This window comes from Drosophila mojavensis, unplaced genomic scaffold, assembly GCF_018153725.1.
Source record: "Drosophila mojavensis isolate 15081-1352.22 unplaced genomic scaffold, ASM1815372v1 contig_74, whole genome shotgun sequence".
NCBI lineage: Eukaryota > Metazoa > Arthropoda > Insecta > Diptera > Drosophilidae > Drosophila > Drosophila mojavensis.
The window spans coordinates 8584962-8610102 of record NW_025318899.1 but is presented as its reverse complement, the minus strand read 5'-3'; the positions used below and the strand labels follow the sequence as shown (position 1 = coordinate 8610102).

The 25141-nt window shown below is 43.4% G+C and overlaps 2 protein-coding genes and 1 long non-coding RNA gene across 6 annotated transcripts; 2 read left to right on the top strand and 1 right to left on the bottom strand.

Moving 5' to 3' along the window:
- Positions 1-5904: 5904 nt before the first annotated feature.
- LOC116804386 lies at positions 5905-21025 on the bottom strand. Of its 4 annotated transcripts, none has more exons than XR_006357615.1 (5): positions 20961-21018; positions 7339-7387; positions 6938-7241; positions 6165-6816; positions 5905-6096 (listed from the first exon to the last, which is right to left on the bottom strand). It is a non-coding gene; the product is annotated as an uncharacterized LOC116804386 (long non-coding RNA). The 4 variants fall into 4 exon arrangements; XR_004364385.2 differs by lacking the exon at positions 20961-21018 and adding an exon at positions 7723-9135; XR_006357614.1 differs by having other exon boundaries at positions 6938-7387; positions 20961-21025.
- On the top strand, positions 12194-21468 carry LOC6581832 (palmitoleoyl-protein carboxylesterase NOTUM). Its single transcript, XM_002007518.4, has 4 exons — positions 12194-12708; positions 18204-18726; positions 18786-19298; positions 19361-21468. The coding sequence occupies exons 1-4, from the start codon at positions 12628-12630 to the stop codon at positions 20359-20361; spliced, it is 2118 nt and encodes a 705-aa protein (XP_002007554.2). The 5' UTR covers positions 12194-12627; the 3' UTR covers positions 20362-21468.
- Positions 21469-22181: 713 nt separating this feature from the next.
- LOC6581831 lies at positions 22182-24032 on the top strand. Its single transcript, XM_002007517.4, has 4 exons — positions 22182-22324; positions 22380-22938; positions 22996-23348; positions 23415-24032. The coding sequence occupies exons 1-4, from the start codon at positions 22267-22269 to the stop codon at positions 23798-23800; spliced, it is 1356 nt and encodes a 451-aa protein (XP_002007553.1). The 5' UTR covers positions 22182-22266; the 3' UTR covers positions 23801-24032.
- Positions 24033-25141: the final 1109 nt, after the last annotated feature.

Below are 25141 nucleotides of genomic sequence, written 5' to 3'. Positions count from 1 at the left end.
GTCAGTTTTCGGCAACTGCATTAATAAAATATGCAGTTAACAATCCCCAGCAACAACAACAACAACAACAACAGCAGCAACAAAAAATGAAACATTTCCATTTCCATTTCCAGTTCCATTTCTGTTCGCAAGCTCAACTTTTGGCGCTGACAACAAGTTGAAAGTTGATTTGGCTTCTGCTCTCTGTTGCAAATCCTGCAGCCCTGCGAGGCGTGACCCATTGAAAAGTTTGCTTTGAATATGAAATAGCCAACAGAATATGCGTGCAGAGCTAAGCAAGCACTTTGGCGCTAACAGCTCAAGACGACCCCACACATGCCCTAACAATGCCCCGTCCCATCTCCAGCACGTTCGATTGCTGTTGGCCAAGTGTATTTGACTTGGATTTGTTTGGCTCTCAAGTGGTTATTGTTGTCGCTGAAGCATAATGCATGGTCGTGCGCTATAAAGATATGAGCTGTGATGCGATGGGATGCGATACGGTGCGATGCGATGCCGGCAGCATGATAAATGATATGGCTTAGTCGCGCTCAGTGCGCTTCCAAATAAAGCCTGAAAGCCTGCCCATCTGCCATCCGAACTATTATGATGTGCTTAGAATCAAGTACTTACAACATATTTGCTGGCAACAGAAGGCAGGCGGCAGACAACAGACAACGGACAGCAGACAGCAGACGGCGACAGCAGCTGACAGGCATCAGTTGCACTTAGCACTAAGTAGTTTAGCAATAGAAAATGATTTCAATCTGCGGCAAATTCCACTTCAGTTCAGCTTAGTTCAATTAATGTGAAGAACTGTTAGCGATAACATATTCCCCTCGACTGCTGTTAAACTAATTATAGAAGAGGAAATTACTTAGCATGATAGGTACTTTTAATTTCCCTTATTTACAAATATCCCACTGCGAATTCCCTTTTCGACCTATTCGCGGTACTTTAAGAAGACCATATTTGCAAAGGACATATTGTTATATAGCCAGTACACAAAATCTGTTTGAAACTTTGCTAGCATAACAGCGGAATTTAACGAAATACACTTAACGAATGTTAGCTGTTCAGCCAGTTTAGCTTATTTAACGTAACGTTAAGTTATATTAGTTTCAAATGTAGCATACTCTCGGGCTGAAAATTTCTGTTATATCTGTGGATTTTATATGCGAGGACTTGCTGTTATAAAGTCAAGACACCAAGCATTGCTACAGTCGTTTTCATTTAATCCTTCAACTGTGCGAAAAGGGAATTTTGTCAAATGTTAATAATTAAGGAGCGCTGTTAAGTTACGGTGTAGCTTATGTTAATATTAAAACCTTACATTTTATGTTAAATTAACTCTTTAGAGATAAGGGAAACTGTTAATCTATTCATTTAAATTTAAATTTTTAATTTAAGATTATAATTGAGAGCCTTACTGCACTGAGTCCCACCCTTTACCCCTTGGTACTTCTTCCAGTCGAAACTCCACCTTCTCAAACTGTTTTGCTTCTTGGTAATTTTTATGGAATTGAAATCTGTTTTGCGCAGCAACTAATCAACTCTGAGCACAAAACGAAATCTTGGCTACGCCCACTGTTGGCGGCGCAGATGAAAGACAGACGAGAGCACAATGCTTAAAAGTGTCCTCGTAGATCACCGTGCTGCACAGTGCTCTATCGCTCGATAGCTCGCTGTCGGAGAAGACACGCTTCACTATGGTTTAATTGCTTTGAAATAAGCCACACCCACGGTGCCGAAAATTTCATCTTGCACGCACATTATGGCTGTCGTGGGGTAAGGGGCGGTCCGCTTTGATCTGCAGGATCAGAGCGGCCGGCGAGGGGCGCGCTGTCAATTGCGGTTGGCTTGAAAAGCGGTTTGGTTACGCTGTTGACGCTGTTGATTCTGTTCCCTTGGCCCAGCTCTTACTTATCCTAGACTGAGAGAATGAAGTGTGTAATTCGAAATTAGCTGAGCTCTGCTCAGCGGCACCTTTGTGCGCACCTGCTGGCAACATGTCCTTGTGCTCGGCTACTCAGTTACGCGTCAGATAAGGACACAAAGGATCCGCCGCTATGCGTAGCAGTTGCCTCTGCATCTATCCATCTATCTGTGTCTACCTACATATAGACCTATATAGACATATATAGTTATTGATTTGTTTGCTGCGGCGACTTCATTCAGTCGTCCAAATCGATTTGCATGTTTCGAGTTAATTCGTTACCGATTCAAAAACCTAACTTCAAAAGCAGAATTTATAACCGCACACATCTGTATCTACATTTATAATCTGACTAATTTTAGGATAATCATATCAAAAGTAAAAAAAAAAAAAAAAATCTATTCAAATAAACAAAGCTGAACGAACCAAGTCCGCCTGCATAGACGACTGTGATTGCTGCTAATCAGGTTTTCTTCTCAGCCAAATTAGATTTCATTTTCATATTTCAATTTCGAAACAGTCGAACAGTCGAGCAACCGCACAAAATGCAAAATCAGTAAGACCAGTAGTCGCGACATGATATAAATTAACTGTTTTGACTTTGTGAAATGAAATGCGGCCTCTTTGAAATTCCAATTCAAATCGATCTCTTGCAGCAGCGCCACTGAACAAAAAAAAAAAAAAAAAAAAAAAAACAGTGGGTGACCGAATCACAAAAAAAAATAACGGAGAACGGCATAGCTAGCATGACTATAAAATACCTTACAAATACGAGATTCCTACAATAGTTAAAAGCTTGACTAGAAAGATATCCATATAAATATTTTAATATTGAACTTAGAGTTAACTCTAGAGAATATTCAACAAATAGAAAGGCATATCAAATCTTTTAAGCAGTAGATATAAATATAGCTACAAATACATTCATTCACCTCAATGACATTTGGACTCTAGACATAGCTTAACTATTATTGAACTAGCCAAGCTTAGCTCTAATCGCTAAAGGGTATATCATATGTGATATTTAAAATATCATTAAGAGTAGTATTGGGCTTTTTTGGCTGGGGTGCTGGCCATATCTTGGTATCGTTAGAGTTGCCAGCGCACCGATTTCTTTTCGGCTTAAATGGTTTATGTGCGTTTGCAACCAGTTTAGGCCGTTGCCGCTGCCGCTGCTGCTGCTGCTGCTGTTGCCGTTGCTGTTGCTGTTTTCGTATTCCATTTAAAGATTTAGGTGGGCCGTGGCCGGCGCCTTTGAAGCGTGCATCTCGTTTACCACGTGCCGAGCCCCACTCAAACTGAGAGACTGCGGCTCAGATTGAGTTTGAGACGAGCTTCCGACTGGGCTTTTGCGTCAGCAGTCGCAGCAGGAGTTACAAAATATGCCGACTGATCCAATGATCCAATCAAATCAGCGACAAAAAGCACCATTTGAATTAATAAACAAAAATGTTTATCAATCTATAAATATATATATACATACATATATATCGAGATATGTATATGCATATCTGAGTTTATTATTAATAAATATGCATTTTGATATTCAGTCTCTCAAGCCGAGTAGCGATTCAAACGATTTTAATGAGGTGCTCAGCATTTTATGATTTAATTAAGCCTCCATTCCGCAGTTGTTTACTTCGATTTTATTATGAGTAACTAGTATATATCTATATATATAAATATATATTTATATAGAGCCTAAGCCCCCATTTGTTGTGCCTTAATTATGAACGTTTTAAATTCTTAATGAATGCCCCATTTGGCGATTGCCGACGGCCGAGGACGGGGGTGTTCAGCTCTTCAGCGACTTCAGGCATGCGACAATGATTTAAATGATAACGAAGACCATCTGCATAATATAGTAGAAGCCGCTATTTTGGCATTACGGAAAGTTTCTATAAAGGGAAGCCCCAACTGGAACAAACCGGAGCAAAAACTAGCCCCATTCATGGATCCATTAGGCAGCTAAATAATTATATACGAAACTATTCCCACTCTGGCAATTCAGCGAACTCTTTTCCAAACAAACTTATAAATTAGATGATTTAAAAGTCTCATACATACTATGCTAAGATTTCGGTTTCTTTTCATACTCCATAGCTATTAAATAGCTAATCTAGACCTAATGTCATGTCACAATATCCATCAAGCCCTCCACTTTCAGTTAATCCTTTTGACCACTCGCTCACTTCCGCATGCCCTTAACAATAACATCGACAACAGCAACAACAACTGAGGTTGGTAAGAAGCGTGTAAGAGCTGCCCAAAGAGAGCTTGGACATGGAGGTCCGTCCTAAAGGGGAGCTGGCGACATATGTAGGTTGCGTTTTGTAGCTTAGAATCAACGTCGGATCAGCGCAAATCTCTGTGATCTCTGTGAATGTGGATATGTTGCCTTCGCTGCCGCTGCTGGCACCTCTGTCGCTGCCGCTGCCTCAGTCGCTGCTGCTGCCGCTGTCGGTTGAACACTTTGATGTCCTAATTGGTTTATTACTTTGTCGGCATCTCGAGTCTTCTTTGTGTTTTTGTGTTTTTTATTCTTTTTTATGCTGTTGCCTGTTTTATTTATTTCTTTATTTCTTTGGGTTTTCATGCGGCCGCTGTGCTGCATTGTGTAAAAAAAAAAAAAAAAAAAATAAAACGCGCCCGTTGCGGCTCTCGAATCCCGAGCCAAGCTCCAGCTTCAAGCCCCAAAGCGGCTGAGCACGCGCACAGCACGGGAATGGGCCAGGGGCATGGCTACATACACTCCAAGGAAGCCACCCCGCCCCGCCCCCTGTCGCTCTGCCACCCCTCTACATGGCCTATTCTTGTTTACAATGTTACCGCGTGTGCGTTCAATCAACATGTTGCGATATCAGCGCAATTTGTCATCCCATAAACAACAATGCAACCTGGCTAAATGCTTGCCCCTATATCATATGCCGGCCGAGGCAATAATCGGTTGCAGAAAGACTATACTTATGCGTGCATGCGATGCTCAGGCGAACAAAGGGAAGACCTACCTCAACCAAATACATTGTAGCCCTACCATAAAAGGTGTGCGCTTTAAGCAACAGTTACAAATAATCATTCAACTTGTTGCAATTTGATATTCTTGTACAAATTTTGTGTAAATTCATAATTTTATATATAAAATTCTCGTATACAAATATGTTTATATATAATTTATATATGTTTATATATTTATTATATTATAATGTTTATATTAATTTATTCTTCCTCCTTGTTGACGATTCTTCCTACGCTGTAGGCGTAGTTGACGCAGCTGACGTCGAAGTCGCCGCTCCAGTCTGATACGCAGCCGCCTAAGCTGCTGTAAGCGCCGTCTACGTGCATTCGACAATCTGATGGGGCTGAGGTTGAGGTTGAGGCTAGGGCTTGGGCTGAGGCTGGGGCTGGGGGCGGAGCCGGGGCTTGGGGTGACGCTGGGTCTAACGGTGCTGATGATGCTAGCAGTGGTGCCGGTAATTCTAGCAGTGGTGCTGGTAGTTGTTTCAGCTCTTCTAGTAGTATCGTCGTAGCTGTAATCCGGATTATGATATTCATAATCGCTGCTAGCCAACTGAACCAGCAAGCAGCAGCAGAATAATCCAAAAAGTAGAACAATAGTCGACCGCATTGTCAAAAGCGAATGATATGACTTGATAACCCAATCAACTTATATATTATATTGTTAGCCGAGCAGCTTGACTCAACAGCTGTTCTCTAAGGTGTGCGCAGTTGGTTTCTGTTTACGTGCGGCGGATATAGTAAATGACTTCCGATCGATAAAATAAACACAAATTGTCAAGTTCACAATGAACTTACATTTCCAATGTCGATATATTGGTTAAATAAACAATTTACACCAAATTTCATTTCATTGTTCATTTGCTCATTCGTTTCATTAACACTTTAACAATTGTTTGTAAAAGATGTTTTATATGGGGTCGGATTATTATACTTTTAAGATGTATCAGATTCAGTAAAATAAAGCTGATATATAAATTCATATTTCTTTGCAAGTCCTGCTTCCGATGTATTTAACTGTATATAATCCCTTACAATCGAATATGGTATCTTGAATTATATTTTTCATAAGCGCCATTTGAGTCGTCCTAGCCTCTGCTTCTACTTCGCTGCTGCAGCGGACGTTAGCGTTGCTGCTTTTGTCTCATTCTAAATCCCTTAGCATACTAAAGATATACATGTAAAAGTTATTTTGAAACTCAATAAGTATACTAAAAATAATTCTCAGGCTTACCGTTTCATATCGATAATTGTTTATTGTTATGCCACGAATCCTTTTCCATAGTGAAATCATAATCAATAATTTCAAGATTTTCGGCAGCAAAAAGTCTGTGAGCTGCGCCGTTAACACAGAATGCAAATTCATCAGTTTGCCGTGCCACGGTTCTGCAGAGGCTGCAGCAATGTTGCAGCACTCAATCAACATGTTGCGATATCAGCACAATTTGTCATTCTATAGGGAAGAGCGGACGTGGCCATGGCCATGGCTTTGACTGCTGCTGCTGCTGCTGCTACACAGCGCTGAGACAATGTTAACCGAAATCTCACATCTACCATGTCGCATCTTTGGCAGCTCTGGCCCGCTGCGCTGCCAAGTTTCGTACGGTGGTCCTGTCTGATGTTTGCCGTATTCAAAGCATAAGAAAACTCAATCAAGAGGCTCGTAAATCTTGGCACAATTTGATGAGCGCTCAGTGGGAGACCCGTCTCCAGCATCGTCTGCATCTTTGACTGTGTCCGTGTCTGTGTCTCCGTCTGTGTCTGCATCGTCGTCTCTGTCTTCGGCTCGTATAAGAGGTCTTCGGCTCGGCTTATTGATTATCAATGCTGGTGCCGCATCGGGGACCATTTCCGATTCGTCATCATGAGACGAGTGAAGTTTCAATCTGCTCCGAAATATATTATAAGAAATATATATATATAAGAACTCTGATGTACGCTGTGTGTGGCGCATTCTGAGTGTTTTGACAGCATGGCACACACACACACACACGCACACACACATACAGTTACCAGTTCCACCTAAATTTGATGCAGCACAAGCCCAGGCGACGATCACAGGCGACTTCAAAAGTGTGCGGCTGAGCGTTATTGATCGTCCATGTCCCGCTGTTGTGATCCGCTCCCAGCATGAGGCATTACAAAAGGCCCAGTGATGGCAACAATGCCGCTCGTTGTCGCCGTTGCAGTTGCCCATAATCTACGCACGCACACATTGACAAAGTCGGTCCTTTTGAAGGTCCTTTTGGCCAAAGTTCCCGAGCTCACACACACACTCACACATACACACATGTATACAATGCTGGCTGCGCTGCATATGCAAAACACAATGAAGTTCTTTGAAGCACGGCGCGTCAGGTAAGCGACAATTATTTATCTTACAAATTTACCTGAAATTAAATACTTACGCTGCGAAGCTAAAGTGCTCAGCCAGGCAATGCCACACACGCAGATACCCTGGAAACGGAATAGCAAAGGAGGAGAGGAGAGACAGATTAAGGCAAATTATTGAATACAATTCTGATATATATAGATATATAATGTGTATATATATGAGTTTTTCTCACAGCATCTCAGATCAGGATTCTCTTTGTCCGTCTTTTAGCTGCACATACCCAATTTGTACATTTGATGTTAACAGGGCAACAAAAGGGCGACAAATTCCCCCTTTTTAATCAGCGGCACACACTTTGATCACCTGACACACACACACACACACACACACACAGATGCATATACGTGCAGACAAGGCCGCAGTTTCAGTTTCAGTTGCAGTTGCTGTGGGAACTTACCTGGCCACAAGGTGTGACAAGTCAGCGGATTTGCGTGTTTTCCTGCGAAATATTTAAATGCAAGATTATCGCCACACAGGCAACAGCGAACAGGCAACAGGCAGCAGCTGTTGCCAACAAAAGACTCGCTAACTTAATCCTGCGGCCTGCCCTTTTGATCTGCTGCTGCTGTACTGGCCGACTGGCCGGAGCGTTAACTAATTAGCAGCTGGACTGGCATTTGCCTCATTTCCGCCACAAAACAATTTCGATTAAGGCGAACTTAAAGCAAAAAGCTACCGACAACAACTAATCCAATCATAATCGCGCAATCATAATTACAACAATCTACCAAATGAAACGCAGACCCAGACCCCAAACCCCAGACAAAGACCGATGATGATCGAAACGGCTGGCGAGTGGCCAACCAAGCAGCCAAACTAACGGGCACAAACGAAACCCATAGATCTGGCCAGCATTGACTTCTATTGCTGTTGTCGGAGCAACTGCACACAGCAACAACAACAGCAACAGCAGCGGCAACAACAACAAGAATAACAAGCATCGACAACAGGTTGCTGCTGCCTGAAGTGCTTCGTGGCCAGACAAACGTTAAGATTGTAATAACCATGTTAAAAGCAATTTACGTTTAAAGTGCTACTGTGATACGCCGCCGATGCGTTTCTTGATTAAGAACCCAGAGACGCAACGACGAGAGCGGAGGCCTACACACACACACACACGTGCACACACACACAGACAGACTGGACAGTAAGTAGAAGGCTGCAGGAGCTGCCTTGTCTGTTCGTCTGCATTTATTTGGCGGCAAAAGTTGTTTTTTTTTTTTCGAACTTTCCTTTCATATTCACAGTCCACTTAACACGCGCGTCGCACAATGCGCCTCAAAACACAAATGAGCAGCAGAAACAGTTGTTGTTGTTGTTGTTAGTGTTAGTGCTGCTGCCCCAACGGTGGCGGCAGCCTCAGAAATCTGTGCCTCGGTCGGCACACTTTGATGTTGGGAATGGCGTGTGCCCAATGCAGAGATTCCGCTTTGTTGTTTTGCCGACGCCAGCGACGTCGTCGTCGACGTCGTAGTCGTCGTCGTCTTCGGGCATGCAACAGCAATTTGCCGCCAAGTGAGCCGCAGCAAGCGTGGAGCGTGGAGCGTGGAGACCATACACAAGAGATACAAACGAACAGAGACTGCGAAAGAGACACTGCGACGGAGAGCAAAGTCAACTTAAACTCAACTCCCAAAGATGCCCAAAGTGCCCAAGAGTGGCTCAGCTCCTACCAACACTTCAGAGTCTGCAGTGTTTGCCGTTATTTCTCATAGAGAAGTTTGTTAATTTGCCGTGGATTAAAATGTCATTAGTTTGCGAATCTCTAGCAAATGTGAATTTAGCATAGATGCTTAAATAAACTCTCAAATATCACCGATTGACATCGAATGCTCTGCAATTATAGCAACATAATAAATTTGATTTCTTTGTCTTGATAATTGACAAACAAATTACTTGAATCCTTTCAATTTCCTCGACTGTTCTATGATTAACAATTAAGAAATTAAAATCTCAATTTTTAACAAATTCTTCTACTGTTATTGTAAAATTAACTCAGCTAGTTACTCTACTGCCCTGCAAATAAATAAACTTGTTTATGCTCAATTTCATGTGACAGAACTTCAAACTTATGCGAAATAGTTGCAATTATGATGATAATCTGCTTAAATGAGAGCGCATGATGAAGAGCTGACTGGCTGGTTGGCAGCACCTGTTGCTTTTCCCACACAATGTTGCAGTTTGCAAATCGACAGCTGCAACAGTCAACAGGATCAAAGGCAGTTACCGTAACTCAGTCGAGGCCGAGCTGCATGATCCGTTAATAAAGTTGTGCGTCTTGGCTGAAATTTTAATTGCTTATCGAGCGCGACCTGGGCACATCTGTTGAAAGGTTAGAGCCTGAGATAGAAGACCAAATAGAAAGAGAGGCAGAAAAAACAGAGAGACAGAGAGAGAGGTAGCGAGAGATAAATTGAAGCTGAGATTCCTTCGTGTTGCACGATTGATGTCAAGCGCTGCGACTGCGGCAACTGGGACTTTAAAGATTATGCCGAAAGTTATGATGGTAGCAGCCGCAGCAGCAGCAGCAGCAGCAGCAGCAGCAGCGGCAGCGGCAGCGGCATCAACTACGCGGCTCCAGGTGTTCTGGCCTAGCATGCGAAATTATATGGCTCAGTGGCAGCAACGGCAGCAGCAGCAGCTTTAACTACGCAGTGGCTGCTTCTTCAACAACATCATGAGCATCAGCATGATCACCATGATCGTCATCAGCTGCTGCTGCTGCGGCTGCTGCTGCTGGCGTCGCTGGGCAGTGCGGCAAAAGATGAAAGGTGGCGGCAACACTTTGATGCGGCCAAGATCAAAGCTGCCGATTGTTTACATAATAGTGGCCTTTGAAACGGAACAATAGAATGCCAGGATCAAAGACACCGACCGGTTAGTGCGCTTAAGCGAAATGAATGTCCATGTCCCGCATCAGCGAGGGGCCAACGCAACGCAACGTAACGCAACGCAACGGCAACGATCATCTGTTTCTCCTGCTGCCACCGCTGCTGCTGCGGCCGTCGGGCAAAAGTAGCACTCGTCTTCATCATGATCATCCTCTCGAGCCGAAGACATCATTATGCTCGGCTTTCAAATTGTGTGCAAGTCGTGTGCGAGTCTTGTAATTGTTGCAAAAGAGTTACAGCCCATGCCCATGGTCAGGCCCCTACCGTCCAGCCTCGATCTCGATCTCCGTCTCTTGCTCTTGCTCTGCCCAGTGCCGTGCTCCCTGCTGATTGCGCGTTAAATGTTTATGGGCATTCATCGCGTGCTGTTCGGCGGCGTTTTAATTGCCCCCAATGCTGCAGCAGCAACAGCAGCAACAGCAGCGACAGCAGCAGCCACAGCAAGTGCCACACGGTGCGTATGAGCAATGCGAGCATCCAATAATCTCCAGAGATGTCGCCGCATAATAATTGCCTACGCGGTCTCGTACTTAATGCAAAATTATTGCAGCGCCTTTCCAATTCTCACTTTCAAGTCGCCGACAAGTTTTTGTTTTATGTATTTGTATTTTCGTTGCTCCATAGGCCTAGAAATTTCACTATTTAACAAACGATCGACGGGGGAAAATAAAATTAATTTAGTCCGTGATAGTAAAGAAGAAGCTGACGCGAAATAAAAACATTTGCAAAATACAATTTTATGGCTACCAAATGCGCTCATGGAGGCCGTTAAAAACAAGTATGCGGCGTTGAAAGATCGTAAAAGATTGAAATATTTCGATTTCGGCAACGGCATATCAAAGCCAAGATATTTTTGTATTTAATGATCGGTCATTAATTGAATTTCGTATAGAAATGGAAATGGAAATGCGTGGCAAAGGGCCATATGGATGGAGTCCCTGTTGACCAAGAGAAGAGACACACATATAAACATATATACATAATATGTATATATGCGACATGATTTCTCTCGCATTTCGGCAGCAATTTCGTATGGGAATTAAACGTATTTTTTGTAGATTTACAATTAGATAAAGTCGCGACTGACTACTTTATTGAGATTTTATGTGTTTAAGCCGCCGTCCCACATATTCCAAAATATATATCCCAGGGCCACGGCGGCTTGGGCTCTTTCCAAGAAATGCCGCGCGATCATAAAACACAAAAATGCGCCGCATTAAAAACATAAAAATACATATATACATATATGCCTATATATGTATATATATGATGATGGGCGAATTATTGAAGCTGTCGTCGCGGGTGCTTCTGAGCGCAGCATAAAACGCAACTGCATTCAAAATTTGCAATTACACTAAATTAGCATTAAATATGCCATTAAAAAGTGCGACAAAAAAACGAGCAGCAATAAAACAAAAGACTTAGGCAACGAACTCGCCCAGCACAAAAGATGGCAAATTAAACAACAACATTAAACCAAACGCAAAACGAAAACCGAAAACCGAAATCCGAAATCCGAAAAAAATGAAACCGAAACGAAAACCAGAAGCCATTTCGGCTTTCGATTAAGCAGATCAAAGGCGCTGATAAAAGCGTAAGACGATTATTAAAAAACTTAAAAAAAAGGAACCAACATCGACACCGACGCCGACGCAGACGCCGACGCAACGCGGACTGAGAGCGAGTCAGAGAGTGAGCCACCGAGTGAGAGAGAATGAGAGCGCATAATTCTTTCAAATTGCATTGCCTTGCAGTTTATTATTAGTTTTGTTATTATTTTGCGTATTCTAAACAAAAACGAAGACCACGCCGAGCACGCCAAGTGGTTGGAGTGCGAGAGCGAGCGAGCGAACTGAACAGATAGAGCGCAAGAGAGCGGCGTACGTACGGCGCACGTGAGCCGCAGCTAGCAGTGACGCTGACGGCGACGTCGATGTCGGCTTCAGCGTCAGCGTCGGCGGCAATGCTGCCAAAGAGCGACACAAGGCAAGGTAAAAATTTCATTCCGTTTCGAGCATTCGACGTGTGCGGACGTACCAGCAAGTGTCTTCCCAGTCTCAGTCTCAGTCTCAGTCTCAACTCTCTCACGCAGTCGTGCAACGGGCGTTCAAAGTGTTTGCAGATCAATATTTATGAAATAATCAAAATAATCACAAATCATATATCAAGCCGATAGAATGAAAGTGTTTGCCAAGTGTGCATGGCAAAACATGGTTAAATATTTGCAGAATGTGCAGCAATAAACATGCAGTGCTTCAAAATTGTGCATTGATAGCCAACAGTGCTTAACAACTCGATAACTGAAGAGAGCAGAGCAGCCCAGTGTTCGCTGCGATTCAATAAAGGCTATAATCATAATCATTTATCATTATCAATATATATACACACATATATATATACATATGTGAGCCATGGCAGCTGTTCAGATACAAAATATGCCAGCCGCCACAAATAAATGGATTAAATACAACAACAATCACACACACAAGCAGGTGAGTTTAACCACTGAATTTATTGGCTAAGCCATACAGTAGCCGCAGCTACAATAACAGCAACAAAAACAGCAGCAGCAACTTATTAAAGAGGGCCGCAAATATCAAAAGTTGCCGCTGAAGTTGAAGAAGAAAAAAGCCAAAAACAACACGAAAAAACAGTAGCACGTCAATTAAAATTAATAGCTTCCGACTTAAGCCGCCCAATCGAGTTGACCGAAAAACTACAGCAGCAGCAGCAGCAACAACAATAACAACAGCAACATCTACAGCTTTATTTACGACATTAGCATATCGCAGAAATCGAAATCAATTTGAAAATCCTTTGCAAGGGCATAAAAATCAGCTTAAATTTGCCTGCGTGCGCAAAGGGGCCAACAACAACAAAAAGTTACCAACAAAAAAAAACATACCTACATACATATATAAAAATAAATAAAACTCAAACAAAACAAAAGCTAAAAGGCCGACAGAACGCAGCGAAAAGACTTTTTTCTTTAAGTATAGCTAACCAAAAACCCTCATCAGCAACAACAACAACAACAACAACAAAGTGCAGGCCGCTTTCGTGCGCTCCACTTCGCTTGAAGCCACAACCACATCCACATCCATAGCTCCAGAGCTCCACAGCTTGAAGAGTCCCAGTTCGTATAGCCTCCATGCCATATAGCGTATAGAGTAGTTGGCTACTGTTTTCAAAGTTAAGATCAATGAGTGCGACGACTGCCTTTGGGTACGCTCGTACGTTCGTGCGCTTGGGCCGAACTGGTTGGCCGGCTGGCTGGCTGGCTGGCTGGCTGGCTGACTTGGCTGGTTGCCTGGCTGCGAGATCTGCTTTGCAGCATGCCGCAAAGCGGCATTGGCCATTGGGCCATCGGGGCGGCAAAGTACAAAGCTGAAAACGGCACGGGTTTAGCGCGCTCAGAGTAAAAAGCGATCAGCGTAGCCGCTCGGCAGACGTGCGCACATCCCACAGATACAAAGATACAGTCACACACACACACACATACAGTGAGAGCTGTGGCCGGTCTAATAACGATGCCTGGCACTTGGCTACATGTTTTAGGCCGCGGCTTCGGCCTTTTGTTGTTGTTGCTTCTGCTGCTGCTGCTGTCGCTGCTTGCGGCTTCATTTGAGGCTGCTTCCGAATTACCTGCGTGGCATTGCAGTTGCCGCCGCCTCAGCAGCCGTTGCGTTATTTCCATGCCATAAAAAGTATTAAATTGCTGCAAACAGGTGTATTTTATGAATGCCTCGCATCAGGCAGTTGTTGGCTCTGCTTTAGGAGCAGAGCCAGGCAGGCAAGGGCAGGCAGGCTAGCGGACCCGTCTCTTGGCTGTTGACCATTGCAGTTGCAATTATGTTGCCTAGCCGTGCACTCAAGTGGCAAGCTCTAAGTGCAACAAAAATATTAAGGTCAATTCCTGAGAAAATGTAAATTATGGTAAATGGAAAGTAGACTTAAAAAAACGATTGTATAAAAGGAATCTGACATAATTATCTAGGATTTCATATCATAAAAATATAAAATATAATAAATATAGAACTTAGGCATCTTCAATCTCAACAGATTAAATTCTCTATGATTAATGGCATCCTTTGGTACCTCTAGCCAATGCTCCAAGTGGATCTAAAGTTCTGCCCGCGCTGCTTCCGTTTAAATTTAACGGTTGCTTCGCTTTGGTTTTTGCATTTGCGCGCGTTTTTTCATATTTTGTCTTCACCGCCGCCGCACGAAAATCAAACAAGCTGGCAACAACAATGGGACTAACAATAAACAACAACAAAAACAATGGCAACGGAAGTTTATTTATGCCTGGCCCGCTATTTGCTTAAGCGTATGCGATAAGCCGCGTGCGACAAAGATAAACAGACAGACAGAGCGAAAGAGAGCGCGCGAGTTGTTGCTGCTGTAGCAGCAAGTGCTGCGACTAATAAGTTGATGCAAGGTGGGTTGGCCCCAACAGAACCAAAAGCAGGCAAAACATATTTATATATAAAGCAAAAACCACAACAAGCCACAGCACACGACGCCACTTGCCCCACACAGCCCCCTTCAGTTCATAGCTTTGGCCAGGCGCAGTCATTGCAGTCGCTCGGCTCCTTTGATTTGACAAGGTCGTTATTGATTATGTTGCATATTTGAGTACGAGTGTGTGTGCGAAGAAATATAAGTGTGTGTGTGTGTATTTGTGTGTTGAGAGGCTTGCAAGCGAACGGGAAAAGTCAACGTAGGTTAAAAATATATGCAAAACACTTGTAAATGATGTTTCAACTATTAATAACAATAACATATAGAACGATTAGAGCTATCGATAAATACATCAAACATTAAATCCCATAAAAATAAATTCCACTTGAATAAGGAAATTTACATGTATCGCTTTTTACTGCAATCATCAATATTTCTGTCGAAAAATTGGACTTCTGCAATTAAATTAAATATGAAATATAATTTTATTCCATTTATCTTAAGTGACTTCCAAAATATATTGATTTTTGCTACTGTCTTCAATCGGCCTGTCCAAAGATTATAAATAATTATGAGCCATAAATCGTGTTGCCAATTTGTAAAGAGATTTGCAAATTTTTTAATAGACTAATTCACTTAGGCAGCCATTTAATAGTAGTCTAACCTGTAAAAGCCTAATTGCATTACAATTAACACACACAGGCATACACACACACACACACCATTCACAATCGTATCAAATTAATTCAAGTCACCACAGGGCGTATGCTTAATTTATTAAAAAAGTAAAAAAGAAACACATATATAAATAGCAACAACTAAGCGCTTAGCGCCAGCGCCAATCACTAAAAAAAAAAAGAGAGGGAGAGGGAGAGGGCAGAGTGGAGAGAGGGAGAGCGACTTGACTATTTGCAGCAATTAATAAAAACTGACAATTTAATCGTCGCGACAAGTAGTTGGCTGCCAGCCAGCCCCCAGACAGAGCAGCTGCCTAAACTCTGCCCGGCACCGGGCAGCGGGGCGAACGGAGCTTGGGGTGGGTCGGGCGCCTTTGTCGGCATTGCTGGCCGCAAGAAAAGAAAGATCGACCAAGAGCGAGCGAGAACGAGAGAGAAGCAACGACAGAGAAAGACAGAGGGAGAGAGGGAGAGAGAGAGAGGAGTTACTACAAGCCAAAAGCAAAATATTAATAAGCAGTGCCCGCAATTAATAGCGCAACTTAAGACGCTATATAGGGTAATTAAGCGGCGCTTGTGAACATTTTTTCCTTTGGCGGAGCCGACGACGACGACGATGTTGTTGCTCTTGTTGCTGTTGTTGTTGCTGTTGCTGTTGCTGTTGCTGTCGGCGCTGCCGTTTTTTCTCTTAACAGGTAAACAACAAGTGCAACGTACGCTCGAATCTAAGTATCTCTATCTTCACTTGTGGCTGTCTATGTGTGTGTGTGTCTGCGTGTGTGTGTGTGTTTGTCAATGTGGGCACGCGTTTTGTTTACTCAAGCGTAAATCCGCGCACACACGTAATTTTTGTTATATTATTTTGTATTTTTGTGGGTCCTGGTTAACATTAGAAGATTGTAGGCGCAGCCCCAAAAATAAATAGTCAAGCATGTCAATAGACGAGGGTTGCTCAAACAGTTAGGAATAGCTCGATAGAAGAAGACATTTTATATTTATTTTATATATATTTATATTTATTTTTAGTAAAATTGGCTTTCTGATAAATATATATATGTATATATATAAGTTTCCTTTCTTCAGTCAGTCTAATTCGCCGCTTGATTACCTCTATTTACATTTGTTAACTCAACCGAATCTCACAACTCATTGAGCAGCTCTCGTAGCGTTAGAATTCTTGTCAATTTGTTAAGCGGCAAACATCAGAGAGTTTTATTTTATTTTTTTTTTTTTTTTTTTTTTTTTTTTTGGTTACTTGAGTTGTGTTGTGGCAGCACTATGGGGGGAAGGCCTCCACTAACAGACAGGCAGCAATCAAAACGGCAGCGATAGCAAAACTGAAAACTGATTGAAGAAAAGTCGCTCAATTTGTGTGTGCAACAAGAGCAGCAGCAGCATCAGTAGCAGCAGCATCATCAGTAGCAACAGCAGCAATGGCTTAAAGCTAGATGGCTGACAGCTTAAAGCTTTAGCCACCGGCTTAAAGCTTAATACGCTACCGTTACTTAAACTTGTTGAGCAACTGACCAAGTTGTATATGTGTGTGTGTGTGTGTGTGTGTGTGTGTGTTTGTGTCTGTGTGTGTGTGAGTGTCTGTTTGTGTATCCATAATTGTTCTGGCTGTTTTTGTAGGCCTCCTCTCAAATTGTCCGTGTCATTTGCATTTTGTCTGCAAATTGTCGTCGCTAGAGGCAGAGACAGCGGCACAACTTCAAAGCCAAAATAAACATTGATTGAAGATTTCTTTACGATTTCTGAATGGTTATTTATGCAGAGACAGCGGCGCAGACAGGCGGACACAATTGACAGACTGACACACTGAGACACTAAAATCGTTGCCTTTGACTTATTGTTGTTGTTGTTATTGTTGTGGTTACTGTGGTGCTGTTCTTCTGTTGTTGGCGGCACGCGTTTTGTTGTTGTTTAGTTGTTTTTGTATCATTTACAAATTGCTGGAAAATAGCGTAAAATCAAAACAACAACAACAACAACGAAAACCACAAATCGCCGCTGCTCATTTGATTGATGTGCACAACCGACCTTAAGTTCAAAGCCAAGAACAGCAACAACAACAAGACCAAAACTGAAACTGAAACAGAAACAGACGTCGACAACGCTGATTACCACGCGTCAGCGGCCATGACAATGTGAAATCCAGCTGTATGTGTGCGTGTGTGTGTGTGTGTGTGTGTGTGCGTGGACCCACGAGGCGTATGATTAATATACAATTGATGTGTGTAATAACAGAGCAGCTCTCTAGCCCATGTTTAACTAAATACTTGGCCCTCACAATGGCTCTCATTCTTTCTTTTTCTCTGCCTGTCTCTCTCACCATGTGCTAATGCGAACGGCAAACAACAACAAACAGTGCACAACGTAAAACAATAACAACAAAAACGTAACGAAATACGCGGCAAAAATTTCTTTGATCTTATCGCAAAGCTTCTTGCTCGCATTTTGATCAAAGCAAGTTTTTCCGCCAAAATACAAAGGCAACAACAACAACATCAACAGAAAACCACAAGAGCAACAGGCGGTCGCAGCATGGCAGAGCGAGAGAGCAATACGCGAGGGCACAGAACAACTGATATTACGACGACAACAACAAAAAGTTGTGAATGAGTTTTGAGTAAACGCACAAACGAAGAGAGAGAGAGAGAGAGCGAGAGCGGCGTAAAGAGAGAGCAACTGAACGCGTGCCGAGTGCAACTTTAAAGCTTGCGCGTCAAAGCTGCTGCAGCGCGAAAGCTTTAGCACTGTCTGCTTTTCGAGCTAAACTTATTTGAATTTTAACTCGCGAGAGTAATTTACAGCTATTCTAAATCAAGAAATTCTTTCTCTTGCAGTCGACGACGACGACGACGACGCAACTGTGCTGTCAGCTGTCGCTGTTGCTGCCGCTGATTGCACTCAGCGCATTGCCGCACGCCAGCAGCAACAGCATTAATAGCAGCGGCAGCAGCAGCAGCAGCAATACAAACAAAAACAACAACGACAACATTGAAACATTTGGCGTGCGCAAAGCTCCATTGGAACTGGAACTGGAGCAGGAGGAGGCCAATGGCAATTCGCTGAACATGATACAGCGCAACTACATGATCATGCACCCAGCGGGCGCCGCGTCGGCGCACAGCGATGCGGGCATCGATCACAGCCGGTCGCTGAAGCGTGCCTCGTTAACCAACTCGAGCATCACCTGCAACGATGGCACCCACGCGGGCTTCTATCTGCGCAAGCAGCCCAACTCCAAGAAATGGATCGTGTTCCTCGAGGGCGGCTGGCACTGCTTCGACAATCGTTCGTGCCGTGCGCGTTGGCTGCGTCTGCGCCATCTGATGACCTCCTCCCAGTGGCCAGAGACAAGAGATGGTGAGTGAAACCACAAGCAATGACTGTGCTCCATGCTAATGCTCTCCCTTCATTTATAGCTGGTGGCATTCTGTCTCCGCATGCCGAGGAGAACCCCTACTGGCACAATGCCAACCATGTGCTGGTGCCCTACTGCAGCAGCGACTCCTGGTCGGGCACGCGCATCGAGCCGGACACACGAGATCGCGATAACACCTGGCGCTTCATGGGCGCTCTGATACTGCGCCAGGTGATTGCCGACCTGATACCCTTGGGTCTGGGCCGTGTGCCCGGCGGCGAGCTGCTGCTGGTGGGCTCCTCTGCAGGTGGACTCGGCGTCATGCTCAACCTGGATCGCGTGCGCGACTTTCTGGTCAACGAGCGCAAGCTGCAGGTGACAGTGCGAGGCGTCAGCGATTCGGGTTGGTTTCTAGATCGTGAGCCATATACACCATCGGCTGTGGCCTCCAGCGAAGCAGTGCGTCTGGGCTGGAAGCTGTGGCAGGGCTTGTTGCCCGAGGACTGCACCAAGGCGCATCCCACAGAGCCTTGGCGCTGCTACTTCGGCTATCGCCTGTATCCCACACTGAAAAGTGAGTTACTCAAAGGAATCTCCCTTTCGACTCGAACCCTAACCTTTTCCATCTCGTTGCAGCTCCACTCTTTGTGTTCCAGTGGCTCTTCGATGAGGCGCAAATGCGCGCCGACAATGTGGGCGCGCCCGTCACGCCCCAGCAATGGAACTATATACACGAGATGGGCGGCGCACTGCGCTCCTCGCTGGACAATGTGAGCGCCGTGTTCGCGCCCAGCTGCATTGGCCATGCGGTGCTGCTGAAGCGCGACTGGGTCAACATCAAGATCGACGACATCTCGCTGCCCTCGGCGCTGCGCTGCTGGGAGCACTCGACGCGGCCGCGACGCAAGCGACACGACAAGCTGAAGCGCAGCACGGAGGCTACGACAACGGCGCTGCAGCAACAGCAGCATCAGCAGCGACATCCGAATGCGAATAACCAAAGACATCAACGCCATCGCCAGCGGGCACAGAAGCTGAACAATGTGGCACAGGTGCCGCCGGCTCCGCAGCGCAAAAGGAATCACCTGAGCAAAGAGCAGCGCGAGGAGCGCAAGCGTCGCCGTCAAGAGCGACAGCGACGTAAGCAGCGACGTCGCCAGGAGCAGCTGCAGCGCAAGCGCGAGAACGAGGCAGCGGCCAGCAACAGCAGCAATAAAAACAGCAACAAGCAGCGTCGCCGTCCACAGCTGACCGCTGAGCAGCAGCTGCAGCGCAAGCAGCAGCGCCAGCAGCGACGCAAGCAGCAACAGCAGCTGCAGCAGGAGCAGCCGAGCGAGCCGCAGAAGCGACGAGCTTCCAACAGCGCCACCAAGCTGAAGCCGCGACAGCGTGTGCCTCGCGTGCCCGAGAAGTGTGGACTGCGGCTGCTGGAGCGTTGCAGCTGGCCGCAGTGCAACCACTCGTGCCCCACGCTCACGAATCCGCTGACCGGCGAGGAGATGCGCTTCCTCGAACTGCTCACCTCCTTCGGTCTGGACATCGAAGCCGTGGCCGCAGCACTCGGCGTCGATATGCACACGCTGAACAACATGGAACGAACGGAGCTGGTGAATCTGCTCACGCAGCAGGTGAGCTGAAGGAGCAGCGTCATTAGGTTTTACTACATAGATACCCTGTAAATAGTTGGCCTGTATATAGATATAGCCATAGACTGTATAGCCACATATATATATTTGTATATGTATATATGCATATATCGGAGCTATTCCAATTCCTAAACCAAGCAAAAGACATGCGCATAGTACCCAGTTATTAAGCAGAATTTATTTATATACATAAATATACATATAAACAAACACACACTCACACGCACGCACACATACGCATACAGATGTAATACTGTGCGTATACGTAATTCATATTTATTCATTCGAGAAACTAACACAAATGCAACCACAAGACTGTTTTTTATGTTTTCTATACATAAACATAATATAAATTTTTTTTTTTTTTTTGTAATTAACTAAAAATTAAAATCGTATTTATATATAATTATTTATAATATAGAAGACAGCAGCTGTATGTATGTATGTATGTATGAAGGCAGCAAGACTGTTTCAATGCCAAGTTTATAAACAACAACAAAATGGAAAAGAAAAGAAAAGAAAACCAATACTATAGCAGTTTACATAAAATATATATGAATATGAAAAATTCAAGCTTACAAATTACCTACCTCAGGAGAACAGAGAACCATGAGAAATTATTAGAACCAGCTGCCTTGAATAGCATTGCGATTTGTACCTGTGCAAATTAAATCAAATAATTAATTAACATTATTTATTTATGTACTTTAGCAACATTTATTTTTTATTATTGATATTTTTTTGTTTAGTTATGCGCATTCCGTTCAAAATAATTGTACTTAACTTAATCTTATAATTAACTGGCAACAATGAAGCAAACCGAACAACTCGAATATTATTATTTATATGTATAGTCTATAAACTAAATGTAATATAGAAATATAGATATAGCTAGATATATAGCTAAACCATATGTCATAGAAATCAATATTAATTAGCTTGTACAGAAACGGTTAAAGTTTAGACTAAGAATTGTTGTGCTTAAATTAAGCTAAGTTAGAACTTTAAAAATAGCAACTACAAAAAAATATGAGTCGAACAAACAGCTAAAATCATTGTTATAATTTGCATTTACATAGAAACAAAACAGTTAAAAAAAAAAAAAAAAAAAAAAAAAAAAAAACAAAACAAAAAAAATTAATATCGATAAAACAAAAATAAATGAGAAAATAATTTTTATAAAATTAAATCCATTTTTCTTTTACTTAAATGTTTAAAAAAATATATTTGTATATATATTTATTATACCAACTGATATTTCGTCTCAAGTTCACGACCCCCCAAGGTCATTGCCTTCTCAAGGTCACCACCCTCTCAAGGTCATTGTCCCTTCAAGGTCACCACCCCCTCATTATATTGCCCACACTGCAGCGCCGCCCAATCGCAGTCGCTGCTTACTGCGCAGTTAGCAGAGCACCTGCTTATACTTGCCTGTGGATGCATGTGTGTGTATGTATGTATGTATGTATGTGTGCATAAGAAGAGCAGAATGATTCGAGTATCAGCTTGGAGAGTTCTTACTTGTTCTTTTTTTTTATATTTCGTGATCTTCGAATTCTTAAATTTATGAAATGAAGTTCATATTAAATTAATTTTCAAACAGTTAAGAGAACGAATTTTCGCAACTCAAAGTTCCCCTCTCTTTCTCACTCTCTGCCTTTTAAGACGCCGCCTACGCAGCTTAGTATTCATTAGACTTAATTGAATGAAAGCTAAAAAAAAAATTCTAGATTTCGCTCAGTTTCATAGGCTTGCGGCATTGTGCGGAGGTGGCAGTGGTGCAAATTGAGCCACAAAAGCAACAAATTTGAGACTCGTCTCATTTTCAATTCATCGCCAGAACTCGAGCAATCAAGACGCAAGGAAAATTCAGTGTCGATTCTGTTGCAGTGGAAAATGTGGAAAATTGTGTTATTTGCGCTGCATTTGCAGCTGTTGGTGGCACCGCTCTCAGGTGAGTGGCCCATTTAGGCCAATGGCTAGTGGATAATGGCTAATGTCTGCTCCAGCTAGTTGTCCCATTTTCCTAACTATTTCGCTGTCGGGCAAATCGCTGACCGACGCCTGCTTGGAGATTAATTGGGGACCCGATTGCTATGCACCGCCCGAGTGGGTGGGCATCTATCGTCAGGATCCGTCCGTGTCGAACTTTCAGCCAGAGCTGCGCATCGACGGCATACGAAATCGGACGGGCAAACGACTGACGCCCATTAAGCTGGGCAAGCTGCAGTTTCCAGGCGGCTGGAATCGGCCCACGGCCCGACAAACCACGGCCACCAAGTACCCGAAGGGCAAGTGTTTGCCCTACTACGTGGCCAGCTACAATGGCAACGAGCTGCTGACTATCGATTGCCTGAAGATCCAGCCCAATTGGCTGGCCCACCTCAAGGACGCGGCGAACATGCCGCTAAAGCAGCTCTTTCTGCCAGGCACACACGCCTCCGGCGCCTACATCACCAACTACAGCAAGACCAAGTCGCTGCTGATCAAGGACTACCTGGTCGCTCAGCACTTCGATGTGTGGTCGCAGCTGGTCTTTGGCATTCGCTATCTGGATCTGAGCGTGGGGTGAGCTGCTCGAGAAATTCCAAACATTTTCCAAAGTCTAATGACCCCCTCCTGCAGCTATCGCTATAGCGCTGACAGCGGCAGCGAATCGGAGAACTTCTGGGTAGTCAACGAGAACATGTTCATCAATCCGGTGATCGATGTGCTACGCGACGTGCGTCGCTTTGTTGAGCTCTCGAATGAGATAGTCGTGCTGGACTTCAGTTCGTTTCCCATTGGCTTCTACAAGCACCCGGAGATCTACAGCAGCCTCTACCATCTCATCCGGCAGGAGCTGGGCCAGGTGATCTACGAGCGGAACGTGAGCAGCAATGAACATTGCGCGAATCGCAGCTTCAATGATCTGCGTGTGCTCGGCCGGCAGGTGTTGCTGCTGTTTCCCACAGAGGAGCTGCCACATCCAGAGAATGGTATATACCAAATATATATATACACTTTAGAGCATCCTTTAGCCACTGAGCACGTCTTGCTTACAGAATCCGTGCTGCTCTGCCCGCCCTGGCAGCGCTTCAGCACCAGCTACATGAACATGTCCCAAACCCTGGACTATATGCGTCTGCTGTTCAGCCGGAAGCCGGACTCCCCTGTGCAGGACGATGGCTGGATATTCCATGCAGTGATGAGCATTGAGCAGGCGCTCAACTCCCACAAATTGCAAACGGCCAAGGAGCGAGCCGCTGTCATCAATCCGAAGGTAAATCAATGGCTCAACGGACCTTGGGGTCTGAATGCGAATGTCGTTGCCATGGATTACTTCAGCAACACCAACCTCATCGACGTGGCCATACATGCCAATGTGCACAAGGCCTTCCTTGCGGCCAATGACAAATTTGTCAATCTGGAAATATTGAGTCGACGCTAGAAATTTGACTTCTTTATTTCTTTTTTATTCAATGAAACAGAGTATAGGCAATGTATCATCTGTTTCCAAGTAGTTGGCAATGCGTTGCATTTAGTCAGTGCACCCACCAAGCAGTTCACCAAGCAGTACACTACATATCTAAAATAAAGCAGTGCCCGTGTTAAATCAATTCGTAGAATAAAATGAAGTAAAAATACGTTGGTCAGAAAAATATATATATCGCATAATTATATACGATGCATAAGTATATATCAGTTAAGTATATATTTAGTTCCCTGCCTAGAAAGTGGCTTTGGTCATATAATTTTCTACTAGAAAATGTTCAGTTTTATATTTGCACCTCTATATTTTTTAGAGTATCTCCCAGTCAGATATAGCCCATTAAAGCACACTTAGTTAATTGCAATAGCAAACGCTGACATTTATCAATTAAATTGATATCTATGATATCATATTGAAAGCATGCAGACAAAGTTCGATGTGAGCTATCATTTGGGTTGTCTACTAATAATTTGAACTTATATATTTATTTTTATTATTTTAGCTTTATCAAAATTAATCAATACATTTTCTGTAGAATTTTAGTTTGGCTCATTCATATTTTTTTTTTTTAATTTTTTTTTCTTATCGCTTTATAGTCTTCGCCTCTATCGCAGATCTGTAAGAATAGAATATAACTGTGTTTGTTACGTTTGTCATAATATGATATGATCTTATAGCTGCGCCGATTCCTTGTACCTTTCATTGCAAGTGCGAGAGTAGCAGAAAAAAGATTAAGTTCATTTTAATTTGATTTTTCAGCTTGTGCTCTAGATTTTTCACTTGAAGCCTTGAAGGCGCTAAAAATATCTTTGAAAATGGGACAACAGCTCAAAAATTGCTAAAATGGCATCACTGCAACAGAATGTATATGCAATAAAACATATATACCTATGTATGTATATAAATGTGTGCAGCTGTTCATACAATATATATTACGTATACGTAATTCGTCACACGAATCATATTTGGATGTCATTTGCGTGACAATTTAAAAACTTGCTAAATATAGCTATTCTCAAATTTAAAATGCAGAAAGGCAGACGGAGAGAGAGATATATAGAGAGAGGGAGAGTGTGGGGGAGACGGCATTTAAAATTGATCACGAAATTCTAAATATATATATTATACATGTATATAGTGATCTTTTCTAAAGAAATAATTTCAACTATTTGCTGCATGCGATTCAAACTTGTTTGAGCTGAGCTCTATAGAATTATCGTTATATCTATAGATACATATATACATACATATATATTCCGATTGCAATCAAAAGTTCTAGTTCGACCTTCAGTTTAGCAT

Coding starts and splice junctions, on each gene's coding strand:
- LOC6581832 (XM_002007518.4), top strand. CDS start 12,628: ATGGCAGCTGTTCAGATACAAAATATGCCAGCCGCCACAAATAAATGG. Junction 12,709..18,203: donor ACAATCACACACACAAGCAG/GTGAGTTTAACC, acceptor TTTCTCTTGCAG/TCGACGACGACGACGACGAC. Junction 19,299..19,360: donor CCTGTATCCCACACTGAAAA/GTGAGTTACTCA, acceptor ATCTCGTTGCAG/CTCCACTCTTTGTGTTCCAG.
- LOC6581831 (XM_002007517.4), top strand. CDS start 22,267: ATGTGGAAAATTGTGTTATTTGCGCTGCATTTGCAGCTGTTGGTGGCA. Junction 22,325..22,379: donor GTTGGTGGCACCGCTCTCAG/GTGAGTGGCCCA, acceptor TGTCTGCTCCAG/CTAGTTGTCCCATTTTCCTA. Junction 23,349..23,414: donor GCTGCCACATCCAGAGAATG/GTATATACCAAA, acceptor TCTTGCTTACAG/AATCCGTGCTGCTCTGCCCG.